The sequence below is a fragment of the Lontra canadensis genome, unplaced genomic scaffold (assembly GCF_010015895.1).
Source record: "Lontra canadensis isolate GAN:19392208 unplaced genomic scaffold, GSC_riverotter_1.0 scaffold64, whole genome shotgun sequence".
Classification (NCBI taxonomy): Eukaryota; Metazoa; Chordata; class Mammalia; order Carnivora; family Mustelidae; genus Lontra; species Lontra canadensis.
In genome coordinates this window covers 10929529-10952378 of record NW_022631058.1, presented here as the reverse complement: position 1 = coordinate 10952378, position 22850 = coordinate 10929529, and the positions used below count along the sequence as shown (strand labels likewise).

The window sequence follows — 22850 nt, the reverse complement described above, 5'->3', positions numbered from 1 at the left end:
GATGGAGTTATTGGGACAACTTATTCCTGAGAAGTTCAAGAAAAAAAAAAAGAGGGTTTTTTTGTTGTTGTTGTTTTTGGTACCACCCTGGTAATTTTCCTGTCACTTTGTGATTGCTTCAAAATTCAGAAATGATGAAAACAAGTATTGAAAAATTAAATTGTAATTAAACAAAATGTGACATATACCTACAATGGAATAGTATTTAGCCTTTAAAAGGGAGGAAATTCTAACAGATGCTATGACAAGGATGAAGCTTAAAGACATTAGGATGAGTGGGGCACCTCGATGGTGTAGTTGACCGAGCATCTGACTTGGTTTCTGCTCAGGTCCTGATCTCAGAGTCATGGAATTGAGCCCTGCATCAGGCTCCATGCTCCGTGCAAAGTCTGCTTGGGATTCTCGCTCACTCTCCTTTTGCCCCTCCCACTCGTGCTCTCTCTATTTCAAGTAAATAAGTAAATCTTTAAGGGAAAAAAGGCATTATGATAAGTTAAAAAAGCCCGCCACAAGGGACAAATACTGTATGATGGTACTTATGAGAGGTACCTGGAATAGTCAAATTCACAGAGACAGAAAGTAGAAGGGTGGTTGCCAGGGGCTGGGTTGGGGGCAATGGGGAGTTAGAGTCTATTGGGAACAGACTGTAAGTCTGGGATGATGAAAAGTTCTGGAGATGGAGGGTGGTAATGGTTGTAGGACTACATGGATGTATTCAATGTCACTGAACTGTACATGTAAAACTGGTTAAGAGAGTAAATTTTATGTTCTATCAGTTTTACTACAACACGAAATGTAAATTGAACAAAGGAAACTGTGATTGTTAAGGTGCATTCACATTAAATGTTCAGTTTCGGACTGTTGCTGTGAAAAGTGACACAGGTGTCAGTGTGTGTCTTGAATTCAGTGTCAAATATTCTCCAGCTCAGGGTTCCTGTTCCAGCTCCATGAGAAGGAGCGTATCTTGGAAAAGGAAAATTTTCATGTCTATGCTTCACATGGCCAAGCAGTAACTTTACGACTCTGTAGAAATTTAGGAAAAACTCTCTGCCAAACTGTGAATGTCCGTTCTTAGAGAGTTATAGAATATTTGAGAGCTCATTCTTCAAAGTAAATCTGCTTTTGGTTACTTAGCTAAATAAAGCAATCCAACCTAGTGGCAGAACTCCAAGGTATGAGATTGCTATGGGCAAACAAGGCAAACCCTTCTGTTTCATAGTGTGCTTGGCCCTATAAAACTAGAACTCGCGTGTCTGCATATTTAATACAGAGGTACTGGAATGCTCTGTCAGAGCAAATTCCCACAGCCATTAAGTGCGACACAGCCATCCAGATGCAGGTTAAGTATACAATGTTAGTAACAGTAAATGCTGTCACGTAGTTCCATGGGTGAATACTAGGGATAAACCTAACAGTTGCTTTAACGTCACTGCACAGCTCAACCAATGGCATGACCTACAAGCCTACTTCAGGGTCATGGTGGGCACAACTCTCTGGCTGGAGGAGCTGGTGGCTCCACGCACTTCCACTGCTGGGAAAGGTCTTGCCTAGTGGTAATACTCTGGCATGGTGTAGAAGAAGATACGGTTACCCAAACAGAAAAGCCCTTTGACACTTTGGGCCATGGTCCCTTTGTGTCAAATGCCAGATATGCCAGAAGAAACTTTTTTTTTAAGGTTTTATTTATTATTTGAGAGAGAGAGAGAGCGAGAGAGCATGAATGCATGAGCTCGAGCAGGGGGAGAGGCAGAAAGAGAGAAAGGGAGGAGCAGACTCTCTGCTGAGCAGGGAGCCCGATGTGGGGCTTGATCCATGGGCCCTGGAATCATGACCTGAGCTGAAGGCAGACACCTAACCGATGGAGCCACCTAGGGTCCCCAGGATAGACCCTTCTTTAGTGCCTTCCAGTTCTACGGTTTTCATAATCTGTAACTACTTGGCAATAATTTATGAGTTGATGGAGGTATTGATTATTAAAGTTTTTTTTTTAATTCCTTTGTTAGGGGCATGTGTGTGTGTGTCTTTGAGAGTAAAATTGACTCTTAGTTGGTCAGTTCTTGGACTGATTGGTCTGAGAACCATACATTAGTCCAGAATTATACTTGCCCTTCCCTCAAGGAAGCATGCCACCTGATAGCGTACTTGTACGGCAACAAATACTATAGGACTAGAGCCCCGTTCCAGAACAGATATTGTGGGGCAGCTGGAATAACACAAGCCCTTTAGACTTAACCCTCTTATGCCAGGCCCAGTACAATTCAGGTTTAAAGGACATATGTATCTATGGGTCACATTTCAGAAGACACTGTAATTGGTGTAAACCCAAGTAAAAATGAGCTAAGCTTGGACCCATCTCATTTACGTACATCTCTCGACAGCTGTGCGGAGACGGTTGTGTGAACACCCCGGGATGGCCTGGGCCACTGTTTCAAAGGGTCTTTCAGTCCCATTAAGGCCGTGTCCAGAAATAGTCAAGGCCGGGCCTCGGACCTGATGACCGGAGCTTTCACGCACTGAGAACCACGCTCTCAGACGGGATGATGCCCTTCCCTGTACTGGGTCATGGCTGAGATTCTTGGAGGTTTCCTTTTATGAGTATCCCTGACACCAGCCATTCGGGACCCAGAGCCCACAACGCAAGCTCCTTGTTGCCCATCGCGAGACACCGAGTTTCACGCCGGTGCCACATATGGGCAGGATGGGAACCCTGCAGGGGACGGCGCACTGCCAATGGCAAGGCGTTAGTTCAGAGGCCGCTGTTGGCCTCGGTGCTCCCCGTGCTGGGCAAAGACCAATCCCCCAAAGGGGGTCCAGTGGGATCTCCAGAGAGAAGGCCCCCACTGGTGCCCTTGGATGGATGCCAACCAAGACCTCGGACAGTCACAGGGAGAGAGTTAGGAGCCTCGGCAGGCCAGCCTCCTGTGGTGCCTTCTCCCCTAACCGAGCGGTTGGCAGGTGTGCCAGGCCCCTGGGGGGTCCTGGCGGGCGGGCAGCCAGCACACAGCCGAAGCCCGGGCTCCCCAGCTCTTGGTGCATCTCCATGGGAACAGCTTGGCAGCCCCACACTAGGCGGGGTGCCCCATCTATTTCTATGGTACCTGTCACCATGGCACCTACTTGCTCTGAAAAACACAGGCTAAAAACAGAACCTGAAGGAAAGGGGGGCAATCCACTTCTCCGCAGTCAGTCCCCTTCTCCCGCAGCTGGTGTCAGACCTTTCGTGTGCTCACGCAGACCTCATGCTTTCCTGGTTTCCACGATTTTGTTGGAGGCGGCTTTGAAAAATAAAAGCCTTGGTCTCAGCATCCGCCTCATCTTGTGGGTGATGTGGCACGAGGCTCTGGGGAGTTTGCGCTTCACTTGACCTGGGGGTAAAACTCTCAGGCCCAGGCAGCCTCTCTGAAATGGCTCCTCCCAGGGTTTGTTCGAGACCTCCTGTGAGGTGTTTGGGGAAGGCGGGGAAAGTGGGGCACAGGGGAGAGGGAGAGAGAGGTGACATCAGTGTACACAGATGACCCAAGAAAGGACACGCGCTTATTCCAACAAAGTGGACCACGAGCTTCTCTGGGAGCATGTGGGACACTCTTCAGGGGGAGATCCATGAGGCCAAACAGCTTTCCGGAAGGTTTTCCTTAAGTTAAGGGCCATCCTTTCCAGCCCAGGCCTCATACCAGGCTCTGGAGTTCAGCAGAGTATGAGTCTGAATCCTGCTTCGGGCACCTGCCAGCCCTGTGACATCCGTGGGGCCACCTCTGAGCGCTGGGTTCATGTGCTCATCTATGACATGGGGAGCAGAAGACACAGCCCTCAGGGACAAGCCATTTCCTGTGACCTCAGCCTTCACGGTTCTTCCTTGGTTTGCCCAGCTATGAAATGGGGGCATTGCCAGCCTTAAGAGCTTTGCGAGTGTGGAGGAAACACTGTGTGTAGAGCACCAACAGAGAACGCAGAGCTGCTCGAGAGGAAGCTGTGAGGAGGGGGGCGGTGACAATGTGACAAAGGCCAGGACAGGGTGCTCAGATTGCCCTATTTCTCCCAAGCCTGATTTCCTGCCTCCGTCCTGGTGGGGCAGGTATGAGCAGGGCCCCTGGGCCTGAGTTGCCCCCTGCCTCCAGACCCCCACCTTCCTCAGTGTCCTTGGGCACACACGTGGCTGAGGACAAGCTCACCCTTCACAGCAGGTGTCGCCAGGCAGAAGGCTCATCAGCCTAGCATTTACTGGGACACACAGGACAATGAAATCCCCCTGAACAGGAGAAAATCCCAGCCCAGTTCTCTGCTTGTGGGCTTTTGGAGTCAAGCAGCCCCTGGAGACTCAAATCTCCCCTCTGCCTATCTGTTGCCTGAGTGACTCAACTTCCCTTCCCTTTCCTTCCCCATCCGTGAAATGGGGTCACGTTTCCTGTCTCAGAGGGAGGTTGGGGCACTCAAGGAGAAGAGGCAGGAAGAGCCTCCAGCCCAGAGTCAGCCCCTGGTGGGCTCCCCTCTTCTCTGTTCCCCCACTGAATGTTTTAAGGTGAAGTAAATACTCTCTTTAATGAATTAAGGGTTAGCCTTTATAATAGAAGGAAACCGGTGTGTTTCCTGAGTTTGCTGAGGTCCTGGTAGATGCTGAAACTTCCAAATTCACCCAAGGCCAGGCCTGGGGTTGGCATGGCTGGCTCCGGGGCCTCTGCTGGCTGCCCTCCCTCACCACCACCTCTCAAGAACACTCTGCCAAACAAAATGGTGGGCTCACTCTCACACATGTCTTATTTGTGCCTTTTTTCTTTTCTTTTCTTTTCTTTTAAGATTTATTTATTCACTGGGGAGGGGGGAGGGGCAGAGGGAGAGAGAGAATCTTCAAGTTGACTCCCTGCATGGGGCTCGATCTCAGAACCCTGAGATCACGACCTGCGTCGAAATCAAGAGTCAGATGCTTCGCTGACTGAACCACCCAGGCGCCCCTACTTGTCCCTTTTATTTTGTAAAAGTAATTTCCCCGATGTAATTTCCCTACAATGCTTATCTCCCTGACAAGTCCCACCCCCCAGGAGGGCGCACTTTTCACTTGAGGATTCATGTGCTTCCAAGAAACTGGACCCCCCTCCAAGGTGCTGGGGACAGAGCCTGTGGCCGGAGGTAAGGCGATCACATATTTCCATCTCCCGCATCCAGGGAGTGGTTCATGGGGCCTCTGTGGGTCCAATCAGAATGTCCCTTGGGATTGTCTTGCGAATGGGAAACAGAAGGTCCACAGGGGCTGTAGACGTGAGGCCTGGACCGCTCCAGTCATCTAACTTTCCTAAGCAAGACCAGCCTCTGGGCAGAACAGACACATGAAGGGTGACGGCCAAAGCCCCACCCAGACCCGGTGCTGGTGCCATGATGGCTTTAGAACCCCTGGACCGCACTGCATCTCAGACGGGCTCCCCCTCTGACTCTGTTGGGTCCAGAGGTCAATAAATCCCATTCAGTGTAAAGCAATTTGAGTTGGGTTTTCCATAACACGAGGAAAAATGCACCACGAACATGATTTCCTCTTGGGAGTTCCAAAGCAGCCATCACCTTCAGACCTCAGTTCCCAAGCTAGCTCTTGAAGAAAGCCCAACGAATCCCATTACCTCCTTTCCCCTGGGCTCCTGTGTGCTATTTATTTAGGACTCAACCATGCACGGAAGCTTCACAATAAAATTGGTAGTGTCTCCATTTTTCCCACCGAGAACAATGAGGCCCCGGTGAAGTTTTCTCCATGGCTACCCATTTATTAGTTGGTGAGATTGGGACTAGAAATGAGGACCCTGTATGATAGGGAGGCTATGAGTAAGCTTTTATTCCTTTTTCTAAAAATGAAATTATTTTAATTCCCCAGTTAGGATTCTAACTTTCTTGAGTCCAAAGCCATGTTTTCTTCCTCTTTGGACCATCCATTGGAGTCACGTGGGATGTGTTTGTTACCCAGTGGCCAAGGGAACCTCCTACAGCCAGGAACACCCTGGCCAGGGGCCCGACGATGCCCAGAGATCTGCCGAGTTATTTAAGAAGTACCAGGTGCTGGGCAAAGCGCTTGACATTATGTATTCTCATTTTTAATAAAGGGCTCACTATATTTACATTTTCTTGGGCCCAAGGTCAAGTGGCCTTTCACCAAGGCCTGTGAGCAGAACCTGTTTGGACTGAAAGTGTAAGCTCTCTCCCAAAGAACAAACACAGAGGGCAGGGTCCCTTACTATGGCACACGGAAGGGGCCAGGACTCTGGGTTCGATTTCCGGCTCTACTTCTTATTATCTGGCTTGTCTTGGGCAAGTTACTCAGTGTATTTGTGCCTTGGTTGTCTCATTTGTCAAATGATGATCTAATCCCAACCCCTCTGTGGGCTGTGGGAAGATTCCATTGTATTGAACACCCAGCGCAATGCATGGCATCCTTTTGGCTCTGTTCTGTTCTATTTCTTCTTTGCTGGGCATGAACCAGCGGCCGGTTCTCACATAGGTGTGTGTCCACACCCTTGCTCCATGGATGCTGGCCAGCCCTACCCAGGAGCCAAAGAGATAGAGAAGTTCAAGGAAACATGGGCCACCAGGTGGGGAGAACTTTCCATCCCCTTCCTTGCCAAACATAGATTCGTAGCTGGAAAGCCAGAGCGTGCCGAGGAGGAATGGTTATGGCCCAAGCTGCTTTGTTTCACGGCAAGTTCATTGTGTTTGGATTATAACGAAGTGTTTCTCCTTTTGTCTCTGCCCAGCAAACCGTGAACAGTTCCAGATCTGACAGCCTGAGCCCTGGGTCTAACTTATTAAAGAAAGGAAAGGGGATTTGCTGGGTGGTTCAGTCTGTATTTTTTCAATTAAGAGGTGACACTGTTCCTCAGAACAGTCAGACTCCCCCTGAGGTTTTAAGCGTTCTCGTATAACCAGCACACACTTGCTCAAGGCTCTTTGTCAACTGGAGGGGAATGTTCTACCTCTTTCGGTAAATGAGCGGCACTTCTCTGTGGCTAAGTCGGGGAGAGGGGCAGGGAAGCCTGAGGGACAGGAAGAGATAAAATGCCCTACATGTTATCAATTCTTCTCATCTCCTCCTATATTCAGAGAAGGCGGGTCTGCCCAGCATTTAGTTCCACCCCAGGATGAGGCTTTTGGTTAAAAGGCTTCTGTTAAATGGTTCTTTGTTTCTGCTGGAAGCAGTTCTCTATCTGTTTATGTGAGGCGGCACTCTCAAAGTATAGATCCCCAGGACACAGTGCTTGATAAAATTGCAAACTTCTGGCTCCATAGGATTCCCACTGATTTAGACAGCTAACCAAAGATCGAGAACCTTGGGTCGCAGATGAAGAGCTTGGATTTTACAGTCAGATCAGTATGGACTGAATCAGTATGGAGCTTCAGCTCCACTCCCTACTACCTGTGGACCTTGGCCAGGTTATGTAATCTCCCTGGGTCTCAAGATCAGCACTTGCACAAGGGGAATGCTGAACACTCAAGAGGGATGGTGCTTCTGTGGTTATTGCAAGGATGCAGCGAGATAATGCTTGTTTAACCCTGCTTGCAGTCTAGCTAACTCTTCTTTTTATATAATACTGCATTCAAAAAGTCTCAGGAGCTTATTATGTACAAAAAATAAACTTGGCCATCACAACCAGTGTTAAGAGTCTACCAGTACAGGTTTTGACAAGTCTACAGACCAGCAACCGGACGGGGAGGTATCATGATCCACAGGAACTCCACCAGGACTCACAGCAAATTCTCAACAATGAGCCAGCCAGGAGAGGGCAGCAAGAGAGAGCCAGAGTCTTACTGTAGCTTTTTCAGTCACCATGCCTGAGTGTTAGAAGCACTTGGTGTGGTCCAGGTGGGTACTATTTGAAAAGACACCAGATCTGGTGGGTGGAGACACAGTAGTGTGAATTTCACAGCTGGGTGGTGTGCATTAGCGTGGTGGGTGGTGACTGTGTCTCTGACTCAGCACCTCCGAAGATATTTACTTTAAGAAATCACACAGGCAATCACTCTATTGTAGGAAACAGGAAAACTTCATTGAGATGCGGTGGTAATCTAAACCAGGGACTGGCAAATTCTTTTGCATAGCCTGTGAGCTAAGAATGGTCTTTATATTTTTTAAGCATTGTTAAAAAAAAGAGGAGGAGGGGAACAATATCAATAGCAAAGAATGAAATAAAAACAATAAAATAGACAAGTAACAAAACCAAGAATATTGTGATAGTTAATTTTTTCTGTCAACTTGATTGGGTCATGGGGTACCCAGAGAGTTGGTTAAACATTATTTCTGGGGTATCTGTGAGGGTGTTTCCAGATGAGATTAGCATTTGAATCAGTGGGCTGAGTAAAGTAAACTGGCCCTCATGGGTGGACATCATGCAGTTCCTGGAGGGCCTGAATAGAGCAAGAAGCGGAGGAAGGGAGATCTGCCTTTTGCCTGACAGTTTGTGCTGACACACTGGTCTGCTCCTGCCTTCTAATTAGGACCTCATCCCTGGTGCTCCCGGTTCTCAGGCCTCTGGACTCGCGTAGAGTGAAAGTATACCGTTGGCTTCCTTGGGTTTCTGGCTTGCAGATAACAGACTGTGGGACTTCTCAGCCTCCACGATCCCTTGAGCAATTTCTTATATATTATACATAAGGTACAATAGATAATACAGATATATTTCCTATTGGTTCTGTTTCTCAAGACAAGAAAAAAGAACAAAAAGCCCCACAGCATACTTAATGATAAAATGTTGAGAGCACTCCCTTTAAGATCTGGAACAAGGCCTAGGAAGTCCCATTATCAGCTCATTATACTGGTCGGCGTAGTAGAACACGGGGGAAAAAGGAAATTGAAATGTGGAAGGATTGGAAAGGAAGGACAAATACCCTTGCAGCTCTTATGATTGTCTGGATGGAAAACCCAGCGTGATCTACAAATAAATTATTAAAATTGGTATGAGAGCTCAGGAAGTTTTCTGGATACAAAAGCAATATGTAGAAGTCAGTTGGATTTCTATTTACCCGTAACTGTTAGGAAATGTAATTTAAAAAGATACCACCTATAAGAGCATGAGCAAATATCAACCCTTCAGAGTAAATCTAACAAACCATGAGGAAGCCGTTATGGAGAAAATTGTAAAACTTTACTGAAAGACTTTAAAGGACCCAAGTAAGTGGAGAGACAGCATGCTCGTGACAGAAAGAGTCAATCTTGTAAATATATCCGTTATCCCCAAATTGATATACATATTCTAGGCAATTCCAATCAAAATCTGAATAAGATTTTTTAAAAGATACTCAACAAACTGATGCCAAAGTTTATTTGGAAGAGCAAAGGGCCAAGAAATGCCAGATCATTTTTTAAAGGACAGACACGTATGGGTCTGTTTGGCGGCAGAGGACACTTCCTTGATCAGATATCAAGACTTCTTAGAAAACCATAGCAATTAAGAGTAAATGAAAGAACTCCCACAACTCAAGAGCAAAAACAAACAAGCTGAAAACAAACAAAAGAATACAAGAAAAACAAAACCTCAACCCAATGAAATAATGAGAAAGGACTTAAGACATTTCTCCAAAGAATTATATAAAGAGCTAATAGTCACATGAAAAGACTCTCAAATCACTAATTGTTACAGAAATGCAAAGAAAAACCAAATAAAATGCTGCTTCAGGAGTGCCTGGGTGGCTCAGTTGGTTGAGCATCTGACTTCTGGTTTTGGCTCAGGTCAGGATCTCAGGGTCATGGGATCAGGCTCCACGCTTGGCCAGGAGTCTGCTTAAGACTCTCTCTGTCCCTCTCTCTTGCTCTCCCTCTCTCAGTCTCTCTTTAAAATAACTAAATACATCGTAAAAAAATAATACCACTTCGCTCCACCACCCATTAGGATGGTTGTTATTAAAAACAAAACAATACATAAAAACTGAAAATATCAAGCTTTGATGAGGATGTGGAGAAATTGGAACATTTGTATATTGCTGGTAGAAATGGAAATGTAAGATGGTGTAGGTAGCCTTTGTGAAAACAGTATAGCAGATACTCAAAATCATTAAACGTTAACTACAGCCCCACTTCTGGGTATGGATCCAAAAGAATGGGAAGCAAGAACTCAGACAGATATTTGTACATCCATGTTCTTAGCAGCATTACTCAACAGCCACCGTAGGTGGAGTAGTCACAATATTATTATTCACAATATTCTATAATAGGTCCAGTGATGGAGGAATGGATAAACAAAATACGGTACACGCATATAACGGAATATTCCCAAAAGGAAGGACATTCTGACACGTGCTACATGGATGAACCTTGATGACATTGCACTTGTGAAGTAAGCCATACACAAATCCCATGTGATCCCACTTATTCCACTTTCTAGGGCTAGGAAGAGGGGGGGAATGGGGAATTATTGTTTGATGAGGACAGAGGTTCAGTTTGGGATTCTGACAAAGTTCCGGAGATGGATGGTGTTGATGGTTGTATATTAAGTGAATGTACTTAATGCCACTGAAATGTGTACTTAAAAATGGTTAAGATGGTAAATTTGAAGTTATGGATAGTTTACCACATTTTTTTAAAAGATTGGGTGAGGGGTGCCTGGGTACCAAGTCAGCTGGGCCTCTGACTCTTAGTTTTGGCTTGGGTCATAGTCTTGGGGTCATGGGACAGAGCCCCACATCTGGCTCCACTCAACATGGAGTCTGCTTGAGATTCTCTCTCTCCCTTTCAAGACAGAAAGTTTGGGAGCTTAGAGGAAAAAAAAGCAACCGCTCACACATAGAAAGTTGATTTCTGATGGAGAGGACATTGCAAATAAATGGGGAAGAAAGTAAAACTGGGAGGCAAGCATCTTACAGCAAGCACAAAAATCAAATCCAGGTAGATTAAATACTTAAAACACGAAAGATTTAACACTTAAAATATGAAAGACAAAATAAGAAATTCTTAGAAGATAGTATCGGGAAATACCTTTATGACTCAGCTTGGTAAAGGTGTCTTGGATAAGAAAAAAATCTCACATGAAAATGAACAGCTTCTGTTCAAGTCACCATAAATAAAATGCAAAGGCAATCCCAAGCTGCAGGTAGGTATCTGAACGTACAGAACTGATACCGGATTATAATCCTGTAAACCCTTAAAAAGCTCTTAGGAATCAATAAAAAAAATATCAACAGCCCATTCAAAAATAGGCAAAAGACATAAACAGGGCATTTCACAGCAGAGGAAAAGCAGATGATACATAAAAATTACAACCATAAGGAGCCACAGACCACGCCCACGCGACCGACAAAAATTAGAGTTGACAAAAATGAGATCAACCAAAACACTACCACTGACCACTATTGGAAGCATAAATTATTACAATCTCTTGGGGGGTTGGAGGGGGCTAAATTAGCATCATCCAGGAGACTTGAAGTTGCGAGCACCCTTCAGATTGGCCATTCCACGCATCGGTATACACTTGAAAGAATAGAAGAGCTCCACGCAGTGTGGGATACTCCCACAGTGGACTAGTATGTAGCAGTAAAAATGAACTACAGTGGGGCGCCTGGGTGGCTCAGTCATTAAGCGTCTGCCTTGGGCTTGGGTTGTGATCCCAGGGTCCTGGGATCGAGCCCCATGTCAGGTTCCTTACTCCACAGGAAACCTGCTTCTCCCTCTTCTACTCCCCCTGTTTGTGTTCCTGCGCTCTCTCTCTCTCTCTCTGTATCAAATAAATAAATAAAATCTTAAAAAAAAAAAAAGAACTACAGTGACTTGCATCAACAGTAAGGAATCTCAAAAAAGTAATGTTGGATGAAAGAAGTCACAGAAGAATATGTATTGTATTCTATAATATAGCATTAAAGTAGGCATCCACGCTCTGCGAGATCAAATAATATACTGCTAGAGATTTAAGTGTGTGCATGCATGTGTGTGTGCGTGCATGTGGGTATGTGTGTGGGGGGGTGGGGTGTAAATCTATAAAGGAAAGCATGGCAGATGAATTCTGTGTAGGTGCTCCCTGATAGAGAGAGGAGTATTGACTGGGGAGGGGCATTCTGAGGCTTCTAAGAAACTCACACTGTTCTATTTCTTAATTTGGGAGGTGGGAATGCAGGTGTTTGTTTTGCTATTCTTTAAGATGAACATATGCCTTATAAGTATGCATGATACATTTCACAATTAAAGAAAATAACATAAAAGATAAAGAGCCTCTCCGTGATGGTTAAGGATGCAGGAGAAAAGTCAAATCCTCTGAAGGGCAGGCAAAGGCAGGGCAGGCTGTCATACTCTGGACCAACAGGAAAATGTAAACCAAGAAGGCTTAATTTCTGAACATCTATTTTTGCCTCTCAAGCATTTTTCCCTTTCTGAAACTGCCTTTCCCTGCAACCCAGAGGGGCTGTCTGGTGGGCATGCGACTCAGGACAGTTAATCAGGGTACCTCCTCTTGCCTGGCCTCAGTGGTTAATACCGGGATGAACAGAGGTCCCAAGCCAGCCCAGTCAGAGCTGTCCATGTCTCTCTGTTGGAAAAATCAAGAAAGAGGTAATATTGCTATATGTAATGCATGGTGAGGCTAGAGCTCCATGAAATCAGCCTGAAAATGAAGCCAGCAGAGAGAAAAGCAGAAATGAGGACTGGGGAGTCACAGAGGGGCAGAGAGAGGGTAAGAGACAGACAAAGTCCTCATCCTGTCATTTGAGGGCCTTGATCCAGCTATTCCTGATTCCCATCATGGAGACAGTTGTGGATCCAGCTGTGATCAAAAACGTGCTATGTAACACAGAATTTTGTATCAGGAGCAGGGGTTTGCAAGCAACAAGTCCTAATATGTGGCATGGGCTGTATTGGGGTGGGGAGCAGAGCAGTGTGGAGCTCCCCCTCCCAGACCAGGAAGTGAGCAGTGTCTGATACGTGGAGCAAAGCCGCTAAACCCTCTCCTGTTGGGTCTGGGGATTCAGACTACAATGCTCAATGAGTTTGGAAATTCAAAGACCTTGTTAAAAAAAAAAAAAAGCCAGGTAATGGGTGTGCGATGGCTATATCTTCAGAATTTTTAAAAAGATTTTATTTATTTCTTTATTTAAGAGAGAGAGAGAGCACACATGAGCCAGGGGAAGGGCAGAGATACAGACTCCCCACGGAGCAGGGAGCCCAATGTGGGACTTGATCCCAGGACCCTGGGATCATGACCTGAGCCAAAGGCAAACGCTCAACTGACTGAGCCACCCAGGTGCCCTTGTTCTGCCTTTAGAAAGGTACTCTAACAAAAGACACACTTGAATCTCAGCTCGCCTTTCTGAAAGCAGGGAAATGGGAAAACAGAGCCACGAGATCCTCCTTGTGCCTGTGGCCAGTAATTCAACTTAGCCTAGAACCAGAACACCATCTTTTGGTATTGCAAAAGTCAGATCCCTGCGTGGGGCTAAGGTTGGTGCCAGCACAGTCTGGGAGAAGGAAAACACAGTGGGAGATAAGAGAGAAAGGCTGGAGAGGGCTTCTTCCCAGCAGCTCTTGCTGGGCCCTCCTGGTCTGGCCAAAGTGACTATTCCCCCCCAGTGTGGACCGGTGTCCATTGGGAAAGAGCCTGAGGGCAAGCAGACTGATTAGCCCCGCCCCCCTCCCAACCCTCCCCTGCCCCACCAGTGTGTCCAGGGCAGAGGCCAAACGGCTGTAAACCTAAATGAGAGCTAGGGAAGGGCAGAGCCCAGAGATGATGTTAGCAGACAGACGGGGTGAGGACAGGGTCCAGATTCCAGAGCCTGACTTGACCCGGCTCCAGCCCCGGTTGCCAGCTCACAGACTTATCAGAAAACTCACTGCTCAGCAACTGTCTTGAGTTTAGAGACTCATGCTGCCAGAGACACCCCCTCTAGCAAACCCAAGCACGAGATTGCTCAACCGCTGGGGCCCGGCCCAGACCTCTGGGCTGAGAGGCTCGTAAAGGGCCTGCTGGAGGATACCGGCTCCAGAAGACACATCCTCTCTGATACCACTCACGGAAGGCAGTGAGCCAGGGAAAGTCTTCCAGAGAGCAGAGCCCCAGGCACCCTTGGAGGATGGAGGAACTCCTGTCTTCCAGTAGGTAGGATCTGGCTTCTTGCCAGCCATCTTCTGCAGCCTGTTGGCGGAGTGATCACAACAGGCTGTTTCCCTCAGTCCCTTTGTTCAATGCCAAGTGGCTTTTCTTCCCAGGGTCTTATTTTGTTTCCGCCACCATTAAATGATGCCGGGGTGTTGAACTTGATCGTTAGCTGTCAGCTGACAGATTCTTAACAGTAACATCCAGACCCGACCAAGAAGAATGTGCAGCCGCCAGCTCTGCTGCAATGTGGGCAGCCCGTACCAGGCTGGGTGACGCATTTCTGAAATTGTATGCTAGGCAGTCAAGGGGTACAGTGCAGTGGCTATCTATTAGTTTCTTTCTGCCCTGTAATGAGTTTGCTTATGTTCTCCCCCCGCCCCCACAAAAGTATGTCTAAGTCCTAACTCCCAGCACCTCTGAATATGAATTTATTTGGGAAAAGGGTCTTTGCTGATGTAATTAAGGGAAGGATCTCCAGAAGAGATACTTATAGATTAATCCAGTGGATCTTGAATTCAGTGATGCGTGTCTTTACAGGAGGATGAGACACAGAATGAGAGAAACACAGAACGAGCAGCCACAGCCCGGTAGAGGCCGAGACTGGGAGGATAGAGCGGTAAGTCAAGACTGAAGACTGCCGGGGGCCAGAGAAGCTGCAGGAGGCCGGGAAGGGTAATTCCCTTGAGTCTTTGCAGGGAATGTGGCTCTGCCAACAACTTGCCTTCAAACTTCTGCCTTCCAGAATGGCGAAATAATATATTTTTGTTGTTTTTAGCCACCAAATTGTGGAAATTTATTGTGGCAGCCCTGAGAAACTCATACACGCCCAGACATTTGACTGTCCATCCCCTAGCGGGGCTGTCAGTCACTCTCTCAAACCCAGGGAACCTGTCAAAATGCCCCGTCCCCAAGATCACATGGGTTGGTTTGGGGATGGTCACTCCAATGGACTATTCATCTGTCCCCAAAATTCGTATATTAGAATCCTAAACCCCAGGAGATGGGCTTCTGGGAAGTAATGACGTGATGAGGGTAGAGCCCTCGTGAGTGGGATTAGTGCTTTTGTAGAGGAGACCCCACAGAGCTCCCTTTCCCCTCTGCCTTGTGAGGTCTTCATGAGAAGATGGCCATCTGCCAGCCAGGAAGCAGGCTCTATCTCGACATCAAATCTGCCAACACCTCCATCTTGAATGTCCCAGCCTCCAGAACCGTGAGAAATAAATGTGTGTTGTTTAAACTCCTTGTTTGTGGTATTTTTGTTTTAGCACCCCAAACAGATTCAGACAGTCACACGACCCAGAATAGACAATCGGAGTTACCTTTTGTATTTGTATAGCTGTTGGGAAAGAAGAGTTTCTTGCCCTGAAATCACCAGATGCAAGGACAATTTCTCTCCCTCCATAGAAGGAGCTGCCCTGAGAAGGGAGCCAGCTGAGAAGGAAGCAGGGCCAAGGGGTAGGAAGGGAGAGGCTATCCCTGACCCTACAAACAAGCATAGCTAAATACAGATTTCCCTCTGGGACTTTTCGGCCAGTAAATTCATCTTTCTTACGTAAGTCATAAGTTGGGACTGTCACTTGGAAACCCCGGGGCCTGATCTGCACATTCAGATAGGTAGCTGAGTCCAACCGATCTCCTCAGCCACGTGGAGCCCAGACTTGGGGGAGCAGCAGAAGTAGAGGTCTCCTCGGGTGACAGGGTTGAGGCTTCTGGCATCTCTGGCGCTCATGGTCTGGGCCATTGGACCAGGCCCAGTCTGCCCAGCTGGACAGCCAGCCAGTACCTTATCTGAAATGCTGAGGTGATTACCACAGACAGAATCCCGGCCATTCCAAAGAACAGATTTGTCAGCAAGTAAAGTTCAAGCACGGAGGTAAAATCGCATCATCACGAACAATGAAAGTTTCTGTAAATGATGAAGATTTGCTTCTACTGAACCTCAGAATCTGAGGGAGATGCCAACAACGGATCTGGAGCACAAGGCGTTCCCTGGCCCGGGCAGCATCGCCTTCCACCAGTGCTTTCTCCAGCCTTCTGTGCTCCTTGCTGAGGAAAGTCACTGCTCACAGAAAGTCCAATCCACCACAAACTCACCAGCTGAGACCTGTTTCCTACCTGAAGCCTTAAATCCTGCTGAACCGTCAACCCCCCAGGCCAAATGCCATAACTGAAGGAATTCAGAAACCCCAGAGAATAAAGAACCCCTGGGCAAATGCAAAAATCCCGTGTATTCTTACAACCCAGAGGAAAGACACAGTGGGGAGGAGGGACTGTGGTGTTTCTTTCTTTTGCTTAGCTCCTGGAGGGCGGATTAACCCTGTCCTCAGCTGACTGGTTGTGCAGTTTCTACATGTCTGATTGTCAAGGCCAAAGCGCGCTTCAGTTAAAAAATTTGGATACACCCTGAAGAGTTTTTTTTTACAAAGGACCTTAACCTGATGCCTCAGGCTTCCTGAGTGAGAGTTAGAAGTTTCTGAAAAAACAGTCCATTCCTTCACCATCTGTAGAGCACCTTCTATGTGCTGGCAACGTGCTTCCGCCCTGGAGTTGCTGATGGGGAGACTGGTGAGTGAGATCATGAGAGCAGAGCCAGCAGTCGTGGTCTGCGAGATGCTGCTTGAGCTGAGCTTTGACAGACAACTGGAAATTAGCCCCAGGAAGAAGGTAGAAGAAGGCCCTGCCGGTGAAGGCATGTCCTAAGGCATGAACCTGCAGCCCCTCGAGTGGTGGGCACACTTGTCGTCAAGATGGAGTGGGGCGGAAAGGTAGGCAAGAAATTACTCGGAAGGGTCAGGTGATTAACCGAAGGTGTGTAAACTTGATCGGAGGTCTCTGGGAGCACTGACGAGCAGGAAAATGCCCTGAGCCAAAGGCATTAGAGGGATGACTATGGCAGGACTCCAATGGAGGACAGGAGTAGAGGCAGTCCTTCAAGAGTCTTTTCCTTTGCCATATCTGGGAGAGAAGCAATAAAGTCTTTCCCCAATGGTAGGGGAATGGGGGGAGGAGGGGGATTACAGGAGTTGGAAGAGCTAGATTCACTGGAATTGTTACCAGATTGAAAGCAAAAGATGCAATGAGAAGTGGGATTCCAAGATAATGACTAGATTTCCTTGTTCTGGCACAGGCAGCTGGCGTAATGATACCATTCCTGAAAATTAGGGACATAAGAAGATGGGCAAGTCTTAGAAGAGTCTGATGAGGAGTCTGGCTTTAGAATGCTAAGTGGGAGGAGCCTGGGGACAGCCACAGCAGCAGTCCATGAAAAACTGGACACTCAGGACCCAGTGGCAGGAGGGAGAGCAGGGAGGACACCAAGGACACCAAGGGAGAAGGCAAGAAGAGGAGTGAGTAAGACACAGAGGTGCAGGGGACATTCAGGGAATGAGTGGAACAGGACGTCTCCATAAAGAGACCATAAGGAGATGGAAAACAGTGTCCAGGAAAGTAACGTGGAAACCTAGAGAGCAGAGGCACCTCGAGAGAGAGGCTCAAAATGTGGGGGTGTGCAATAGTACCAATGTTCTAGACAGATGGAGTCACCTCCGGGAAGAAAAACACCAGCTGGACCTGGAGAATGGCTGCCTTTCATGACATCTGTCTTGGCATTTGATCATGGGAACATATACCGGATCACAATGGGTGATGGAGGTCTGAATGTATAGGTGGACAGTGTTGACAGCTAGTGTAGACAATTCTTTCAAGAAGCTTGGCTGTGAGGGGAGAGAGAAAGGGAAACTGAAGGGAGAAGTTAGACAGAAATATGGGATCAAGAACGGAGTCCTGTTCAGATGGGAGAGACTGATGAGAATATCGGTAGACAAGAGGGTAATGACGTGAGCAAGAGAACACAAAGGCGGGTTTCTGAGGGAGATGGGCATCAGCAGCACACAGAGAAGGTCATCCATTAGCAGGGGCACACCCCTCTCCTGGTGTGGGAGGAGCAGAGAAGCAGAGTAGGAGACACACTGTGGGAATGACCAGGGAAGATCTTGAGAATTTCTTGGACCCTCAGTTTTGTTCAGTTTTATCAGTGGACAGGATGGATCCTCTAACATGATAATGACAGACAAAGCAATGGAGATTCAAACAGGGCTTGATGGAAAAGGAACAGTCAGGAGGAGACACCAAGGACCAAATGGGACAGGGGAGGGTCTAGGGACACTTGGAAGGGTTTCCCGGCAGCCTTGGGAACCCAGGACTCTAATGGTCCAGATGATGTAATGGACAATTCCTCCTACAGCAGTCAGAGCCCCAGGAAGGAGTAGGGTAGTTTAGCTTGATAGATTTACAGAGAAGGAGAAATAGGCAAGAGGGATGAGAGAGAGAGAGATGCAGACTAGAGCGAAATCCCAACCACCACAGTCAAGTGAAGCCAAGCCCTGAGTTAATAGCAATAACTGGTCCAGGTGTTTAGCACAGGGGCCAGGTCACATCTGTGTGTAGGCTTGAGTCCCTCTTCAACAAAGACAGTGTCTGCGGGCAGACAGAATAAAAATGGAAAGAACAGGAGTTTTAGAATCAGGCAGACATGGGGTTAAAACTGTCCCTACCATTTCCTTTACTTACATTTTTGGTCCACAAAATAGGAAAAATACATGCTTTGCAAAATGTACAAGGATTAAATGAGATGGTTAATGCAGAGCAAGCCTGCTAGGCTGTAGACTCCATCAGGTGCCTGTTTTGTTATTCAGGGCTCTGGGTCTGCCTTGAGCAGGTGCTTGGCACGTGGTAGGGCCTCAACACATGCAAAGTTCCTCCTTCATCTGTTAGGCAATATACTTCAAACTACCTTCTCTGTCCCTAGAGACGGGATTTCCATTGGTATTCCCTTTTTTGGCCCATCCAAGCTGTTACTTTCAATGATAAGAATGGAACGTTGATCTACACTTCCTTTCTTCGAGCCAGGTTGCTATTGAACTCAAGCACTTTCAGAAACGCAGGCACCATGGAGGTTGACCTCTAAGACCACAGAACTGCCAGACCACATGGCTGCCCAACCACCCACCAAACGTGTGGCTTGATCACGTCATTACAGCCCTGTGGGCTCGTGGGTAATCTTTGATGATGTGGGGAGAAGGTTCCCTCTTCCGCACATGCAAGGGTGGACTCCAGGAGAATGGAAGGAGCTGGGACCTTTCCTTCATCAGATACCCCGGACTCAAGATCACAAGGAATAGTGACTCTCTGGAGACAACCTCTGGAGTATGAATTTGACATTGCAGGTTGGGGAAGTTGTTGAAAGATCCAGAAGAAAGCAAACAAATAAACAGAGCCAGTGCCACCCTTGCTAGGAGGTTTGGGTGGTAAGGGGACAAGGCTGCCCAGCCCAATGGACAGTCAGTCTGACATGCCGACAGGAGATAACCATGCTGCCACCAGAGGTGTTTGTCTGAAATGTAGAGCCAAGAGCTGTCCCTGGATTTCGCTAAAGAAGAAATCCAAGAGTAAATCAGGCATCCCTAAGAAGTGGAGCTCAGGTAGGCTGAGAATCTGGCAGCCTGAGCAGGCACTAGCCACTCCAGATTCAAGTCCAAAGCACACCTCTGGGACGTTACGGCCCCATGACCGTGACCTGCTCCCAATTTTTGCCCTCCCTTTCTTCCTTTTAGTAAGAGAACTCCTACGTGTTCGTTGGGCACATTTAGTTAGCTCAGCTACAGACTACGTTTCCCAGACTCACCGGCAGCTAAGTGTGCCCCAGTTCTGGTCAAAGAGCGATCCGAGTGGAAGGGCCTGAACAGCTTCTGAGAGACGTCGTCGAGAGGGGGCTGTTTGCCTGCAGGCAGGAACAGAAGGTGGACATGGTTGAGAAGCTACAACTAGGGCAAAGAGGGGGACACCCTAGGCCCCGAGCGGGTGGGAAGAAACACAGGTCAAGGAACCTGGGTTCCTGAATGGCCCTATGGAGTAGAGTTGTTTCCCTGTCCTGCACTGACCTTCTACCTCCTGGCCAGTAGGTGAAAGGGAAATACACTTCTATCCTTTTGGAGTCAATGTATTTTGGGGTCTTTTTGTTACAACTTACTCTGTGCCCAAAGTCCTACAGAGAGTTTCCCAGAGATACAGATACTAACAGTTTGAGTACCCAGTGGGATATTTATTAAAAAATTACAGTGTACCAGGCACGGTTCTAGACACCGTGCATATGTTACCTCATTTAATCCATCCAGTGCTCCTTAGATAAGGGCTGTGGTCTCCATTTGACAGAAGGAGGCCCTGGGAGATACAATTCTTTGTCTGAAGATGCTTAGCTACTGAGTGGCCTAACTAGTAGTCAGACCAGTATCTGGATGGAGAGCCTACCCTTAGCCACTATGCTTTTCAGAGCAGAATGTCTTTAGTTCTATGCAGTGTAAAGGACACAGCTTACTTTTACTAACTTTTCTTCAAAATCATTGCAGGGCCAAGGCAAGTCATTTGGTTTCTGTGCTGTCAGTTTTCTCCAAGAGAGCACAGGAAGGGGACACAAACTATCGATCTCACAGAACTGCTGGAAGGAGAAAATGAATTCACGTATGTTTAAGGAATGCTTTTAAAACTACCAAGTGTGGCACAGGTGAAATAGCACCTTAATGCAGGCCGGGAAATACTTAAAATCAAGATAAGTAAATGCACTCATGGCGTGCCTGGGTGGCTTGGTCGTTAAGCGTCTTCCTTCGGCTCAGGTCATGATCCCAGGGTCTTGGGTTCAAGCCCCCATCAGGCTCCCTGCTGGGCAGGAAGACTGCTTCTCCCTCTCCCACTCCCCTTGCTTGTGTTTCCTCTCTCTCTGTGTCTCTGTCAAGTAAATAAAATCTTAAAAAGAAAAAAAAAAAAGAAAGAAAATGCACTCAAAAATTTTTTAAAGCAAATGTCATCTAGCAATTTGGCAGATCGCCTGGAAAGGCTGTGGAATCTGCTAAGGAGAGGGGTATGCTGGTTTTGTGCATCTGTCACCCTCAACAGAAAAGGGGAGAGATTAATTGAAATTCATTGAAAGAGAGCACACCTCTGTGCCTGGTGTGCACGCACGCACAGTCACACACACACACACACACACACAGTCCCATGCACACACACTCAACAGAAGGCTCGATATAAAAGAATCATTATTATCAAGACCAGGAGTAGCAGCAATTTGCAATGCCCATGGGAACTGGGCAGGTACAGAGATCGGGGAGTTGGGGGCGGGGAGCCAACATGTTTGTGTGTGAGTGGGGACCGCTGTGTAAGCCTGGTGTCCAGGCCTCTCAGAGTCAAACATGAAATCTCCCCATTTTCCAAGGAAGCTCCGATTAATCAATAAATAAAATACTTCAGGGGCCAGCAACTGATCTCTGGGACTTAGCCCTGCTGCCGGATGTCATATCTGGCTCTTTCAGATACTTCATCATCATTTTGGATAAGCCACAGTCGGCGCCAGGACCCTGCCCTGCCCTTCACCCCAGGCCACCTTCCTCTTCCTTCTTCCTCATCTCCACTCCACCTCCTGGTAAAGCCAGCTTTCTCTGTGCTCCCTACTCTCAGACCTCCCCTTCCCTTCCTCCTAGCGCATACCCAGTGATCTTGAAGACACAAAGCAGCTTCCCTCCTCTGCGTGCCAATCAATGCCAACCTTCTCCTTTCTGCCAACACAAGCTCAACCTGCTACCCGCCCCCAACGCATGATAATTTTTGCACACGGTCTCGGAAGCAAGGCGGATTATAGTTAGCTCTCCATTGTCTGCAATAAAGGAGGGGGGCAGGGAGGCACAGATAACATGAGAGAAGAGACACTCCAAAGTCACAAGGCTTTGCTTTTAGCATTTGGTGGCGCACGGCGCACGGTCCAAAGCGTGTCACTGCAGCCCCCAGTGGAGACGGAGACAAGCCTGACAAGCCAAGTTGTGCAGCCTGGAGAGAGCCTGGAATGGGATTCACGGAGCTCAGCCTCCAGTGGATGATCGGGCTCCTGCCTCCACGCCCCTTTCCCTCCTTCAGAAGCCCTGCCTAGGTCCAGGCCAACTGCCCCATGCCGGCCACAGCCCCCATGGCCACCCCTGTTGTGGCCATTAGCTTCACTGCTGTGTGCCAGGCAAGCCTGCGGTCCCAAGACCGACAGTTACACTGACAGGTTTCAGTTTTACTTTCTCTGCTTTCACAGGACCTTAGCCTTCTGGGGCACAGTGGCTTGGACCTCCAGGCCCCTGCAGGAGGGGGGACAGAATGAGAAACACCACCCACACCTGAGGTCATCAGGTACTGCCTGTCAGGAGCTGAGCCCTGACCTTCAGAGGCTCCCCCCACACCCACCACCCAGTGGGGAAAGAATTTCAGGGAAAAGCCTCTGGGTGGTGGCGGCGCGGGGGGGGAGGGGCGTATGTGTGCTGTCCTGGGGGAGGGGGCCGTGTCGTGTTCTGCGCCCTCCTGACTTACTGTTGGTTTGGGACGTCGGGACTAGGGCTACAAACAGTTCCTCTCTTTGTTTCCACGGCCTCGCAGAATGTGTGCCTCCCCCAAAAGGCATAAAGGTCCCCTTTCTTCGTCTCGCCCGCGCCACCGCGCCACTGGGGCTGTTCGTGGGGCTCGGGTCCGGAGCCCAGGCCAGCCCCAGCGCTGACCGTGGCAGCCTGCAGCCCTTGCTCACTTGGTCCCCGCCCTGGCAGGGTGGCCTCCCGCGGCCTCCTGGGCCGCCGGCCAACTCCGGTTCTTAAAGTGGCAGAGCCTCCAATGGCGCTTCCTGCAGGAGTCAGCCCGCCCTCCTGGAAAAGAGGACGCAGAATTCACGGGGCTTGGGGGAACTTTGAAAAGTCCTGATGCCTGAATGGCAGCCCCAGAAACCGTGATCCA

At 48.1% G+C, this 22850-nt stretch overlaps 1 protein-coding gene across 1 annotated transcript in view; it reads right to left on the bottom strand.

Moving 5' to 3' along the window:
* Positions 1–22608, bottom strand: part of DGLUCY (D-glutamate cyclase) — a 71559-nt gene extending 48951 nt beyond the window's left edge. The window contains exon 1 of the mRNA XM_032878637.1: positions 22437–22608. Within this exon, the coding sequence (XP_032734528.1) occupies positions 22437–22527 (91 nt within the window). The 5' untranslated portion in view covers positions 22528–22608. The remainder of the gene's footprint in view (positions 1–22436) is intronic.
* Positions 22609–22850: the final 242 nt, after the last annotated feature.